Source organism: Xenopus laevis, chromosome 2L (genome assembly GCF_017654675.1).
Source record: "Xenopus laevis strain J_2021 chromosome 2L, Xenopus_laevis_v10.1, whole genome shotgun sequence".
Lineage (NCBI taxonomy): Eukaryota > Metazoa > Chordata > Amphibia > Anura > Pipidae > Xenopus > Xenopus laevis.
In genome coordinates this window covers 94122745-94138404 of record NC_054373.1, presented here as the reverse complement: position 1 = coordinate 94138404, position 15660 = coordinate 94122745, and the positions used below count along the sequence as shown (strand labels likewise).

General features: G+C 38.4%; 1 protein-coding gene across 9 annotated transcripts in view; it reads right to left on the bottom strand.

Annotated features, from left to right (window-relative positions):
• LOC108708274 (microtubule-actin cross-linking factor 1) overlaps window positions 1-15660 on the bottom strand; it is a 180597-nt gene that overhangs the window by 133313 nt on the left and 31624 nt on the right. For all 9 annotated transcript variants that reach the window (XM_041582205.1, XM_041582206.1, XM_041582208.1 and 6 more), the window contains exon 3: window positions 2181-2242. In XM_041582205.1, the coding sequence (XP_041438139.1) occupies window positions 2181-2242 (62 nt within the window). The remainder of the gene's footprint in view (window positions 1-2180; window positions 2243-15660) is intronic.

Genomic DNA, 15660 nt, shown 5'->3' with positions numbered 1-15660 from the left:
TTAGCCAAATATGTAATGTATAAAGGCTGGAGTGACTGGATGTCTAACATAATAGCCAGAACACAACTTCCTGCTTTTCAACTCTCTAGCTCTGAGTTAGTCAGCGACTTGAAGGGGGGCCACATGGGACACAACTGTTCAGCGAGGTTGTAATTGATCCTCAGCATGCAGCTCAGATTCAAAAGCAAACGGTTAAGACCCATGTGCCTCTCTCAAGTCAATGATTGGTTACTGCCTGGCAACCAATCATTGGAAACTAAGAGAGCTGCAAAGCAGGAAGTAGTGTTCTGGTAATTGTTAGACATCCAGTCACTCCAGCCTTTATAGATTAAATTTTTGGCTAACTAACTATATCGAAACCATTTTTTATTTTGCACAGTCTATCTATTTAACCAGTTTTTATTTTTATACTGAACAATTCCTTTAATATTAGTATGATGTAAAGAATGATATTCTGAGCCAATTTGCAATTGGTGTTCATTTTTTATTATTTGTGGTTTTTGATGCTATTTAGCTTTTTAATCAGCAGCTCTCCAGTTTTCAATTTCAGCAATCTGGTTGCTAGGGTCCAAATTATTCTAGCAACCATGAATTGATTTGAATTGATTTGACACTAGAATATGAATAGGAGAGGGCACCATAAAAGATGAGTAATAAAAAGTAGCAATAGCAATACATGTATAGCTTTACAGAGCATTTGTTTTTAGATGGGGTCAGTGACCCCCATTTAAAAGCTGGAAAGAGTCAGGAGGAAGCAGATAATTCAAAACTATAAAAAAAGATATCTGCATTAATTTTCTTTAAAGCACAGTTGCTGACACCTGACACAAAACAGCAACAGTCAAATCATCCCTGTGTGTCTGTCATGCAGTTGTAAAATTATGAAAGGAAAAGCACCCAATGAGCAATGACACTCCATGTGCCCCAGACAAGATAAGTTTTATTAAATAACATTATGGGGTCTATTAATCATGTTGTGTGAAAAGTGGAGTGAACCCTGTACTATTGCTCATAGCAACCAATCAAAACTTTGCTTTTGTTTTCTAAATGTAGAAATCTAATTGTTGATTGGTTGCTCTGGGCAACATCAATGGTATGCCCTTTTTACACAGCATAATAAATAGGCCCCTATGAGAAGAGACATGTAGACAGGAACAATTTGACTGCCGTTGTTTTGTGTTGGATGACAAAGTCCATTAAAATGATGTGTGCCCTTATCCTTCGAAGACTAAAAAAAAATTGCGGATAGTTTTTTATTGGCAACTGCACATGTGCAACTTATTATTGTCCTTTCATTATATAGCGCCTACATATTCTGCAGCACTTTACAGAGATTAGATATGATTTACATCAGTCCTTGTTAAGGTTGCCACCTGGCCACTATTTCAATGGTCTAACTCTAACCAGTAAAATAACAACCAGAGCTGGTTTTACAAATTTACTGGTATAAATTATTATCGGACAAAAAGAAACACTTATTAATGATGGTGTTGATGTTTAACTTTTAAAGGGGGTGCCCAATTTAAAACCAGGGGTTTTTTTATACTAAAAGAAAATGTAATAGTATATAACTGTCCAATACATTTTAATTTTCTTTACAAATTGGAGGAAGTTATATTCTTTGCTCTGCTTATTCTGAAAAAGTAGACAGTTTATTAGGGATGGCAACACCTTTTCTAAACCACTGTCCCATATAGTGAACATAACTCTCTACTTTTAGTACAAGGTGCTGTGTAATTATTACTATTGATGGGAAGGTTAAAAAAACAGACTTTGCCAGTACTTTGTAGTATAGCATCTCTGCCATATTTGCTTCTACCAAAATTCTCTCCAGCCCCAGAGTGCATACTTCTACGCCATGAAAACCTAAACTACCTTTGATGAAATTGGTGAAATTTTTAAACTAAACCAAACCAATACCAAAACAATCAATATCCATAGTAAATTGATATTGAGAAGGATTGGTTGGCCACCACACACACAACAATAATTGTAGCTTTGAATTCATGGTATTTGCACATATTAGTGTGAACTGCTGTATTCACATATCGACCAAATGAACATCCATACTGTATGAAAGAACAGTGCTGTTTTTCAGAAAACATTGAAGAATAAATCTGCTCAGCTGATTAACATGTCAGCTCCCACTCTCTAGAATAGCTCATCTATTCCAGACGCACCTTGATGAGATGTTTGTTAATCCATTTGGTAAATGTTTTCTTCTGGACCCTATCACGTTCATCTGAAATAAAAAAACAAAAAGAAAAGGAAATTTAAATGTTCATACCGGAAAAATAATTTATTCTGCGCAGAACTGAGTAATGACTTAGTAACAGTAACACTGTACACTTTACTGACGCAGATTACTATAATCTGGTGCAGCCCAATCCCTGCAAAGATTAATAAACAGTCACTATAATCCAAAGAAGCAATTTAAGGTTAGAATAGAGAAAAGAGTAAGATTATGTATTCAGGGAGATGGGAAGGAAGAGTACACAAAATGTAGTTAAATGTTATTACACTTGAACAACAAGAGTTACTAAGAAGCAGATTCCACTTGTCAGATCCGAAAATCTCCCTCATCATGTCACACGCACACACAACTTTATCCTGTGAATGTGAATGCAGCTAAAGGATTATTGCTAAATATACCGAGCTGAGACATTGGAGGAAGTAAGAGACAAGCAGTGCAGCTATTATTACACAATATTCTTCTCGACAACTCACAATTACATCTCTTCCCACCTTTCATACACCTTGATGACATACTGACCCATGCAACACATCAGACACACTATGTGGGAGCTGGATAAATTCTGCCTCCTGGGTTTCCACATGGCAGACAGCCCCTGCACCTGGCTTCCTGTCAGGTTGACAGTCACCACGGGATCCGGCAGCAGAAAGTCAGCCTCCTCCCACATCCTGCAGGCAGTTCACGAGTGAACCCAAACGTAAATCTGGCTTTTAGGGTACAGTGATTCTGTTCAAGACCTGGATGGAAATAGGTGATCTCATCCTGAGAACGATGCTCTCAAATTCAGTAAGCAGTTTCAGCCTGAGGCAAACTGAACTCCACATCATCTTCAGGTATGCACCCGCCCTTTTCCTCAGCTGGGACATGTCAAGAAGCCCACCTTAGCAATGCCCTCCCATACATCTCAGTTCTTCCAGGCAAGGAATACACTCCAATAAAGTGCTGAGAAAGGAATGAACACTGGCACTTTTACATGGGAAGGTGCTGTAGGGGGTGGGAGAAGGAGGCTGCGTGCTGCAATCTTGTGTCCAGCTTATCACAAGCTGAAATTCCACACAAGGACACAACAGTCATGCATCCTTATGTCATTGATCAGAACTGGCAAAGTAGTGCAATATTGTTTCCTTCTGTGACTTCACTGTGACATTCTTCCATACTTATACATAGTAATTAAATAGATGCATTGCTACTATAGAAATCAACCAGGATCATTTTTTCCTCCTTATCAAAATCCATTATTTGAATCAGGTCAAACATTCAGCATTCGGACAATCAATCCGACATTTAGAAGTGTCGGAGACACTGAGCAGATGACTCCCTTTTGCCAAACAGAATATCCACCCTACTCCCTATTTCATACACAACTTCAGAATGGCAGCCTAGCTGCAGTATGGGCTACTTGATTTGTGTCTTAAGCTGGCCATACACGGGCCGAGTTGGCAGCTTATTGCTGCGTGTGTGGGACCCTCCAATGCGCTTCCTCAATCGATATCTGGGCGAAAGTCGACCAGCTGTCACTTGGGCAGGGGTAAAAATCATGTAGGCTCTCATCTGTATTGCCCGTATTGACCATATTGACCGATCCGACCACCCGATTACTTTAATTATGATCCGAGAGTTAGGCCCTAGGGCCCATGATCAGATCAGGCCGTTATCGTCCACCTTGAAGCGAAATCACCGAGCAGATCTCTATGTATATGGCCACCTTAACACTTTAGATGCAGACATATATAAATGCCACACAGTGCCTTCTAACATAAAAATATGATGATAAAAATACTACAGAAGCTGTAAAAAGTTGTTCATCTTTGAGTTAACTTTTAGTATGATGTAGAGAGTTATATTCTGAGACATTTGGTTTTTATTTTTTATTATTTGTGTTTTTTGAGTTATTTAGCTTTTTATTTAGCAGCTCTGCAGTTTGCAATTTCAGCAGTCTGGGTGCTAGTGTCCAAATTACCATAGCAACCATGCATTGATATGAATAAGAGAGTAGTATATAAATAGGAGATGCCCTGAATAAAAGGATGAGTAAATAGTAAATAAAAAGCAGCAATAACAATAAATGTGTAGCCTTACAGAGCATTTGTTTTTAAGATAGGGTCAGTGACCACCCATTTGAAAGCTGGAAAGATTTGGAAAAAGAAGGCAAGTAATTCAAAAACTTTAAAATAAAATGAAGAACGATTAAAAAGAATTAGCTGTTATATAACATACTAAGTTAAATTATAGATGAACCACCCATTTAATAACTTTTTAACAAGCATTCAAATCGCTAATCCTTGTTGCATAGAGCTCACAGTTAAACTTACATTTACCAGTGACTTTACCACCAACTCTGGCCTGTGCTACCAATCTAGAAACTGTGGCAAATGAGGAGGGGCTACTGTAAACTGCCACAGACCCAGCCGCGCTCCAGCCTATAACGGCGCCTGAGGCAGCGCTGACAATGCTGCCCCCGCCCATCGCACTTACCTTAAAATCACCGACGGGGGTCCGCAACGCTAGCGCAGAGAGCGAAATTGAGCTCTCTGCTCTAGAAAACCTGAATTTCCGGTTTAAAAAACGGAAATTTGACTCTTAGGGTAAGGCCAGACGAGGAGATTCGGGGAGATTTTGTCGCCTGGCGACTTATCGCCACGTCTTTTGCGACTATCTCCCCGAACTGCTTCAGCGTCTTTTCCCCATAGGCTACAGCGCAAATTCGCCTGCGCTAATGCACACGCGGCAATGCGTTTTCAATAACTTTGGGCGACTATTAAAAACGCATTGCCGCGTGTGCATTAGCGCAGGCGATTTTGCGCTGTAGCCTATGGGGAAAAGACGCTGAGGCAGTTCGGGGAGATAGTCGCGCAAAAGACGTGGCGATAAGTCGCCAGGCAACAAAATCTCCCCGAATCTCCTCGTCTGGCCTTACCCTTAAAGGAATTGTTCAATGTAAAAATAAAAACTGGGTAAATAGATAGGTTGTGCTAAATAAATAATGTTTCTAATATAGTTAGTTAGGCAAAAATGTAATGTATAAAGGCTGGAGTGACTGGATGTCTAACATAATAGCCAGAACACTACTTCCTGCTTTTCAGCTCTCTTGGTTTACACTGACTGGATACCCTGGTTACCAGGAAGTAACCAGAGACTTGAGGGGTGGCCACATGGGTCATATCTGTTGCTTTTGAATCTGAGCTGAATGCTGAGGATCAATTGCAAACTCACTGAACAGATATGTACCATGTGGCTCCCCTTCAAGTCGCTGACTCAGAGTTATAGAACTGAAAATCAGGAAGTAGTGTTCTGATTATTATGTTATACATCCAGTCATTCCAGCCTTTATACATTGCATTTTTGCCTAACTAACCATATTAGAAACATGTTTTATCTACTTACACAGTTTTTATTTTCACACTGAACTGTTCCTTTAAAGTTACCAGGAGTGGCTTTTTGCCGCCCCTGGTAACTTCTGGGGAGATGCCACCTAGGCAAGGTACTCGCCTCATGGCAGAAACGCCCCTGCACAGACCAATTCTACACATTGTACCTTTGTGGAATTATTTGGATCTTTGTGTACTTAAAATACATTTGAAATTCTGGGTAATCATGCTGACTCGCCCCATGGTTCAGTCAGTGACACTGCACTATAAGCAGCCACATTGCAAAAAGATAGCCTTAAAAAACATCTGAATTCAGCAACCCCTAAATGTAAATTAAATATACAATATACAGTCAGAGACAAACATTTAGTAACAACGTTTCCCCATCCCGACACTACCAGACTATTAATCCCAATATACAAGGATCAGTGGTTAAAGGAGAACTAAACAGGCAACTTTGTTTGATTTAGTGATGAGTTGGGCATACCACCAGCGATTTCAATAATTGGCAATGGAGTTGCATTTTCAAGATATTTGCCACCCGCAGCTGCACATAAAAAATTTCGGCCAACAAATATTCCCATGTGCCACTGACATTAACAAACTATAATGGCTCAGCTAGTCTTCACACTAGTGAAACAACTATGCACTGGGCTTTATTCTTACAGCAGAAAAAACTTTATTTATGACTATTATCTGTGAAATAGCACATGGTCACATACTGTATTTTATTCAATTACAATTTAAATTGTACATTTTTGCTGACTGACTCCAGGTACCTAAAACTGCACAAATATTTCTTTCATTGTTGAATATTCTTTGCCATTTTGCTACAATTTTGGTTTTAAAAATTCATGTTTCATTTTCCTTCCTATAGCATAAATTCTGTAAACTAGGTCTCTGATCTTCCCAAGTGTTTCAGTTTGTTACATCAGTTGATACTTCTACACATCTACTGAAAATCAGCTAATATATCTACTTGTAACAATTTACAGAGCTGCCAACATATGGACCCTGCTTATGGCAACATAATATTGGGTATATGAAACAAATTACTTTTTAAAACATAAAGGGGCTGTATACCACCCCTTTTTCATCATGATTGCAATGAACAGTGCTTGTGCGGGACATACTTTATGACAATTTGTTTTTTTTTTAAATGTTTATTTTTTTGTAACTTCTGAAATATGAGACTAAAGTAAACTCACATTCTACTTCCTGGTTTCTACAGGTAGTTAAGACAAATCAGCAGTGAGAAGCCTCTGTGTATATTACAATATTATTTGCAAGAAATAATTTAATGAAACTCTCCCCGTGTTAGATCTATCTAAAGTGTGTGAAAAGATCTAAAGTTAGGAGAGATAATAATACATCATATAGTTCAGTGATTATTTAATGAATTCCTGCAACATCTGTTTTCTCTGCAATCTTAGATAAAAGGGTTGAACAAGGTGTTTCCAGTTTTAGAAAGATTAACTAGCAAATATGTAGTTAGAGGCAGGTAAAATGTATGTATACATATGTAGTATGTAACTTCAGGTGTTTATAAACGTGTTTGCTGTGAAATGCTAGTACTACCTGATTTCATTTATCCCTTCAAAACACTTATATAAGACTATTTTAGTGTCCCAAAACCCTTCCTTGCTGATTCCAGACAAAACGTGTTCCATACCTTTGCTTAATTAGAATTAATGTAGTTTGATATTTTGTGTGTTCTGCAAAATCACACAAAAGGGCCCAAGTTGGAGCTTCACTAACTATTTCTTACACAATGCACCCTTGGTGAGAATGGGACAGTATTTACTTCTATATTGGGGCTTCATACCATAATGGTGACTACATATTAACTCCTTAAACCTATTAAAAAAAATCACATGGTGCTGGGAAGATTAATAATAAGTTTAGATATGTATTGAAAGGTTGCACAGAAAGCAGTGCAGTAAGCAAATAAGATATTTTAGCTGTTTGCTACTAAAACAATGTGCAGCAGATAATTGATTGTTTAAAGCTTGATTGACCTTTTACGTATATTATTTAAAACCTTTTTTAAAAAAAAAAATAGTTTTAAAAATGTAACCACCTTCTACCCACTAATTTGTGTGTCGCTCTCTAGGCTTAGTCGATTGATAGCATCCCTTAGCAGACTAAGAATTTGCTAAGCCTAAGTATTTTACATGTGTTGATTCTAATGGATTCTGGTGACAAAGTATTAACAGGAGACTCATTGCCTGTGGGTACTACAGATATCCACAGGGGACAAATCTTGTGTGCCACTGTCCTTAGGGCAAATGGGCATTTTGCAGCACTATGGGAGGGGGACAAAATGCTTTCAGTGGCAGAATTAGGGGTGTATAATTCTACAGTACAAGCAAGTGGTGGAGGATACTTTACATGTCTTTTGGACCTCCGTTTCCAGCATTGTAACAAAAAATATTGCTAAAAAGCAGCTTATTACATCCTGCAAACTAAGTCTGCATATACTACTGGGTTTGGCTATTTTACTTGTAGTAAATCCCATCTAAATGTACATGATTGATCTCCTTTCTTGATTATTCCTGATATATATATGCAGAGGCGTGCCAAGGCAGCCGGGCACCCTATGCAACCAAGCAAGTAGTGATGTGGGGGCAGACACGAAATCCGCGGGTTAACCGGTTAGCCGGTTGGGTTTGGCCCGTCTCCTGCACAAAATCTTCGGGTCGCAGGCGACCTAGTACTACCAGCTTCCAGCACCAGAATTAATAGACTTCCCCCTGCCTCAGCCCTGCCCCTTTTGTAATGTCACTGCAGGGCTGGTTGGGCTCAGGTCTATAAAAAGAGGGTAGGAGCGGGCCCAGGTCGGTTCGGGAGGGGGCTGTTTAGGGTCTCTGCACCCCGACTCATGCCCATTTGTGAGGACAATTGCCCACAAACACAATACGCAGCAAACAGTGAGGGGACAAGGCCAGGAACGGGGGTAGTTAGCAGAAGAGGTATGTACCTGGCGCCTCCTTCCACTGCTTCCTAGTCACGTGCCTCTTGAGCTTTCCCGAAGTTCCGGCCCTGGTAGAGAGTAATATTCTGAGGCAATTTGCAATTTTTTTTAATTTGTATTATTTCTGGTTTTTGAGTTATTTAGCTTTTCATTCAGCAGCTCACCAGTTTGCAATTTCAGCAACCAGGTGGCTAGGGTCCAAATTATCTTAGCAACCATGCACTGATCTGAATAAGAGACTGGAATATGAATAGGAGAGGGCCTGAACAGAAAGATGAGTTTTTTTGTTTTTTTTAAAAATACAGAACTTTTTTTTAGATGGGGTTGGTGAAGAGTCAGAAGACGGCAAATAATTCAAAAACTATAAAAAAGAAAAAATGAAGGCCGATTGAAAAGCTGATTAGAATTAGCAATAAACTTAGTGAGTAGTGATACTGACACTAAAAATTCTCTTTTCAAAATATGAATCTACATTAAAAGTTACCTATAGGTCATGTTGACCGTTTTTCACTGATAGTTCTACTTTTGTAAGCAATTGTTAGTTGAAGTTCCTATATGTGACTGTTTTGCCAACCCGACTGTCCCTCCTTAAAGGGATTCTGTCATCAGAAAACATGTTTTTTTCAAAACGCATCAGTTAATAGTGCTACTCCAGCAGAATTCTGCACTCAAATCCATTTCTCAAAAGAGGAAACAGATTTTTTATATGCAATTCTGAAATCTGACATGGGGCTAGACATTTAGTCAATTTCCCAGCTGCCCCTGGTCATGTGACTTTTGCCTGCACTTTAGGAGAGAAATGCTTTCTGGCGGGCTGCTGTTTTTCCTTCTCAATGTACTGAATGTGTCTCAGTGGGACATGGGTTTTTACTATTGAGTGTTGTTCTTAGATCTACCAGGCAGCTGTTATCTTGTGTTAGGGAGCTGTTATCTAGTTACCTTCCCATTGTTCCTTTGTTTGGCTGCTGGGGGGGGGGAAGGGAGGGGGGTGATTTCACTCCAACTTGCAGTACAGCAGTAAAGAGTGATTGAAGTTTATAAGAGCACAAGTTACATGACTTGGGGCAGCTGGGAAATTGACAATATGTCTAGCCCCATGTCAGATTTCAAAATTTAATGTTTACTCTTTTGAGAAATGGATTTCAGTGCAGAATTCTGCTGGAGCAGCACTATTAACTGGTTCATTTTGAAAAAAAGAATTTCCCCATGACAGTATCCCTTTAACCTGTCAGTTAAGAGTTTCTAATGCTAACGGACTACCTCTTTACAAATATGGCAGCCCCCTCAAAGAGAAACAGAGGGGCAAAAAAGGTAATAAAGGTAATGTAAAAGCATTGGGCAAATACTTTTATGGCAAAATTATAAACAGCATTCAAAGATAATATTATGATAAAAAAAGGTTATTTTCTGGTGTCAGTATCTCTTTAAAGGTGAACCACCCCTTTAAATGGCTGACTGAAGAGTTACTCATTTACAGGAATAGAAGGGTTTCCTTCTAGTGTATACTAGATACCAACATCCTGGTTTTCGGCAGGACACTTAAAGTTTTGAGAGCAGATACAGTCTAGGTACAGTGGTTGAAAGAAAGATTGTTGAGACTGTAATTATGTGCTCTGGCCAAGAGAGCTCTCTTCTGGTGACATACATAACATGGCCTCAGGGATGTATACACAGTTTACCAACATCAGTAATTATATTGTTGCAATGCTACGTTGAATTTACAGTTTAATACGGATTTATAAATCACTGCACAGAGGGAAGTACTGCATCTTGGACTCAGTTTGGAACTTTGGCATCACCCCAAGTCATTTAGGAAGTTTCTCAATAACCTGCATTTTTTTAAAATCTGGCTTCTCTGAACTCTGGCTGGCTTGCAATTTCACTGCACAGTATACCTAAGCCAAAGTCATGTTATAATAAAGCAACTGGTAAATTTAAAGAGGGATAGAAATCCCTGGCAATATAAAAGGTGAGAAGGAATACTACATGCTTACAGCACTGCAAGGTTACATGGACATCAGTTGAGGCTAATGTCCAAGGCTGAAATTTTATTTGCAAAATAAACAGCAAGGATGGCTGTCTGGCAGTATTAAAGGAACAGTAACACCAAAAAATTAAAGTGTTTTAAAGTAATGAAAATATCATGTAGTGATGCCCTGCAATGGTAAAACTGATCTATTTGCTTCAGAAACACTACTATAGTTCATATAATCAAGCTGTTGTGTAGCAATGGCGGAAATTGAAACAAAATCTATATGGCACAGGATAAATAGTGGATACCAGATAACATAATATTCTACAGAGCTTATCTGCTGAGTAACGTGAGCTTTTTCTCCTTTGAATAGCTGCCCCCATGGCTACACAGCAGCTTATTTATATAAACAATATCATTTCTGAAGCAAACACAACAGTTTTACAAATGCAGTGCAACACTGAATTATATTTTTATTTCTTTAAAACAATTTCATTTTTGATGTTACTGTTCCTTTAATAATTTGTATGTCTGTTATTGAAATTAAGGGGACTAGATTACTCGGGCATGCAGTACTGCCTGAGGAAGAGAAGTGGGAGAGAATGTATATTTGGTTTAGTAAATAACAGAGCGAGGGCTATAAGGTAAGAGCTGAGGTAATGTCAGGGCTCGGGAATAGAAGCTATAAAGAATCTTTGTAGAGAGTGGTGAAAGGAGTTTGCTGCTTATCAGACAGGAACACCTTGTATTGCAGGGCCTGCTACAACACGTGAGAAACCCGCCAAGGGGCCGTTATAGAGGACTGAGAGGGAAAAACAGCACACAAATAAGCATACAAAGGGATTACATAAATGCAAAAAGTACAGTACAGGCCCAAACCTTTGGGGATCAAAAGACCACTGCAGGGTACATTAGAGAAAAACCACAAAGGGTGGAGACAAAATATAAAACATTCCAAATGTTTTAATAAAAAGAATGCAACAACAAAGGATATCTGAAAGTATGTGCTATTTTAAATGAGCTGGAACACTGTTGTAGTTCATAGCATAGCCTTGCCTATAACAGCTGCCTGCTCTGGAAAACAGGAAGAATGTTTTTCCTTAAAAACTACAAACTCAGCTTTACTTCTTCAAGCTTTATTATTCACATATTATCATATTAAGGGGTGTGTATAGCAATGACACCAAGTTATGGAATTCTGAAGTCGATGGCCGCACTGTTCTCATGGCGCAACCGGAGCCTATTGGACCAGAGAATACACTTTATGCTGCAATCATACTTACTTACGATTGGCTCTTCCTGCACACATAGAACTGGGCAGTTGGAGACCAATCAGATTACTTCAGAAATGAAGCAGTAGGTGACTGAGGCTGCTTGTGCCAGATCATTTACGTGGGTATTTAGGGTAGAGTAAGCCTCATCCAACTGAACATGTAGGCACTCCTTTTATCTAGCAATAATTCTTCTACTACAAGAATGGCACCTGTTATGCAGAATGCTTGGGACCTGGGGTATTCCGGATAAGGGATCTTTCCATAACTTGGATCTCCATACCTTAAGTTTACTAATAAACCATTTAAATGTTATTTAAAACCAATAGTATTGTTATGCCTCTAATAAGGATTAATTATATCTTAGTTGAGTACAAGCACAAACTACGGTTTTATTATTACAGAGAAAGAGAAAATCATTTTTAAAAAACAGAATTATTTTATTATAATGGAGTCTATAGGAGATGGCATTTCTGTAACTTGGAGCTTTCTAGATAATGGGTTTCCAGATAACGGACCCCATACCTGTAACATGATTATTTCAGATGCAAACTGAAAAAATATATAATAAATATTACCATTTAAATATCTGACTAAGGAGATGCCATAATTTATGGAGGATATTTTCCTGCCATTATTTCTGTATTTGTTTCCCAGACAGTTTTAGGTACAGTGTTGTGTGCCAACGAATGTGCAATACTCATAGTGCTTGCATCTAGCACTCAATTTGCACCCTGGTGCAAATTGTGCCTTTATTAGAACATCTAGTGAAAGATTCAGAGAGCAACACTCACAAGGGAGCCCCAGTATTTCACCTGGCGAGTGTTAAGTACATGATTCTAAAGATTCTTACATCCCCGGTGTTTCTTCCTCAGGCCTCCCCAAACTTTAAGGGGTATATGTATTCCAATGACGTGGCTTTTTTTATGTTCCCTTGACAGGAACACAATCTGGTATTGTCTATATGAATTATATTGGCAGGATGCACCTGAGTGCTAAAAGCAAAAAGAAGCTGTATAAGTCTAGTTTTATCTGTGTTCAGTGTTTCCGTGCATTCCCATATGTACAGTCCAGTAGACAAGACTGGTGACAGTAACTCCTTCCTATGCAATGGAATGCAGAAAGAGCCAGAGAATGCGAACGCACTTCCAAACACCAATGTGAGGATTATAATATCATACCATACCTATAAATTATATTATACCATACCTATCAATCACACTTCTGCTTTTATTACTCTAACTGCACTTGATCTGTCAAAGGGAAAAATGCTGATTTGGACATGACCCATTACTAACAGAGCACATCCACTCAATATTACAGCGCTTATCCTAATTGCAAAACATTTACAGTTGCCAACTGCTAAATAATATAACCCCAACCGGCTAGGGGTCTACAATATACATAAACTGTAAAATTGTTGTAAACTGAACAAATATTTGGTTCAAATACATGGTGATTGATAAGCGTGATAAGCATCAGTGCAGGACAAGCCTTTGATGCCCCATAAGACATAGCCATAAAGTAATTAATCATACCATACAATTAACATTTTACTATGGTAGTATAATTTGATTTATGAATAAGAACATATTTTTTTAAATAAAACTAGAGGTTCAGATTTCTCATCTTTATATTGTTTAAAAATTCAGTGTTTCTGTTTACTCTGCCTCTGCTAAGCCAGATGTAACTCAATGAGCCTTTCAGATAAAAGGTAATTGATCCATCATTATATTGTGGTACTGTCTCTTAGGGCAGCGACACACATGGAAATTTGTTGCCGGGCGAGAAATCACCTCTTCTTCGGGTGACACCACCGGACAGAATCTAAATCAACAGTGGGATGGCACTCGGAGCACTTCGTTTTCCGAAGTTGACCGAAGTTTCGTCATCAGGCCAGCCCGCCGGCGATTTAGATTCTAGCTGGCGGGAAGGCAGTTCGGAGAGATTAGTCGCCCAAAGAAGAGGTGATATGTCGCCGGGCGGCTAAATCTCCCCGAATTTCCACGTGTGTCTCTACCCTTACACTTAGAGACCCATTTATCAAAGGTTGAGTTTCTAATTCATGAGTTTTTTCTAAACTCCTATAAACTCCCATGAACTCGAAAATTATTATAAAAATCAAATTTTTGAAACTCGGGTGAATAGGATCGACCCGAAAACGCGAATCGAAGACGATTTAAATTTTAAAAACTCAATTCGAGTTTTTTTTCCAAAAAAAATTGGAATGTCAGGAAGGCTGCAAACAACTCAAAAATGATAACCTGGACATCTCCCATTGACTTGAACAGCAATTCGGTAGGTTTGGTGGTGAATAGTCAAACGCGAGGGCCAGAGTATAATAAATCTCAAAAAATCTAATTAGAATTTTTTTAAAAACTCAAATCGAATTTGAATAACTCCCCTAAATTTGACATTTTGGACCATAAAAAACTCAAGAAGTCTAAAATCGAATTTTCAATTTGACCCATAATTAAATCTGCTCTTTAGCGTAGATGTTGCATGTCTACCTTGAACAGACAGTATTGGTGCTGTTTACCAGAAAGTAAATGTGAAAAAAGAGAAAGTGTTATCTTTGTTGTTTTAATTTTATTATATGGGGAGGTGGCTCTCTTCTCAATGCCTGTCGCTTAATGATGTCTTTGGAAGAGACCATGCTAAATAAAGAGAAAAGCAGGTTTGGTCTTTCTCCCCCCCAAAGATAACACTTTCTTTTTTCACTTAGTAAGGACTGACGCTTGGACACTGCCTTGACGGGGCGCGTCAGCTTATGCATACTTTGTAACAACTTTGTAACTAAAAGTGTCTTTTTTACTAGAGTTACAGTTTAGTTGTGCAAAATAGGTTCTCCCAGGGAACTACAGGTATATGTTGGAGTGCTGAGGTTAATTTCTTTAGTATGTATATCAAGCCTGACCCATGTGCACCCAATGAAAAGGGATGAGCTGCGTTTTTGTTTGTTGTTTTAAAAAAAAAAAAAAAAAATATATATATATATATATATATATATATATATATATATATATATATATATATATATATATATATATATATATATATATATATATATATCTAGGGCAGATTGCTGAATGGTTAGAAATTTCAAATATGTGATGTAAAATGAAGAGAAAAAATCTATCTGCCAGTTGTAAATAGAATGCATGCTTAGCAAAGCCCTTCCTTACAAAGAATTTCAATACAAGTTACAAGTTCACATAAAAACTCCATAGAGGATATACACAACTGTTGGACAACACTGCTATACACAGCTGGGTGGCAGCACTGCTATAGTGTTCAAGTGCTATTAAACACCTGTTCAACTGGTTAACTTAAAAACAACACAGCAGGTTAAAACCACAACCTCTGCTTGCAATTATATAATAAATAACAATATAATTGGAGAAAGTCTCCAACAGATAGACTGGCTGGGCAGAGGCCTGGTTAAACCATACCCATAACCATAATCCTAGGCACTGGTCCTGGGAAGCCACTCATCCAACAAATCCCGATTATGCCAATCCAACCTGGGCTGGGACTCTTTTACTCAATCCAACCTGTGCAAAAGCCCATTGAAGTGGAAAGGGAACCACCTTTGTCCCAAATTCATAGAATGCCTCTTTGGTCCTACTAAATGTACATGGTGATAACCATTTGACATGGTCCAAAGTGACTTACATCTGTAAAAACATAAGGAGGCTAGTTATACCCACACAAACTTAGCCGAAGCCCACTCAACATGGGTAGCAGCCTAATTCTAGACATAAAATCACAGTCACTATAAGCATAATAAGGACAGGCTTATGTCAGTACAGTTTGGGTAA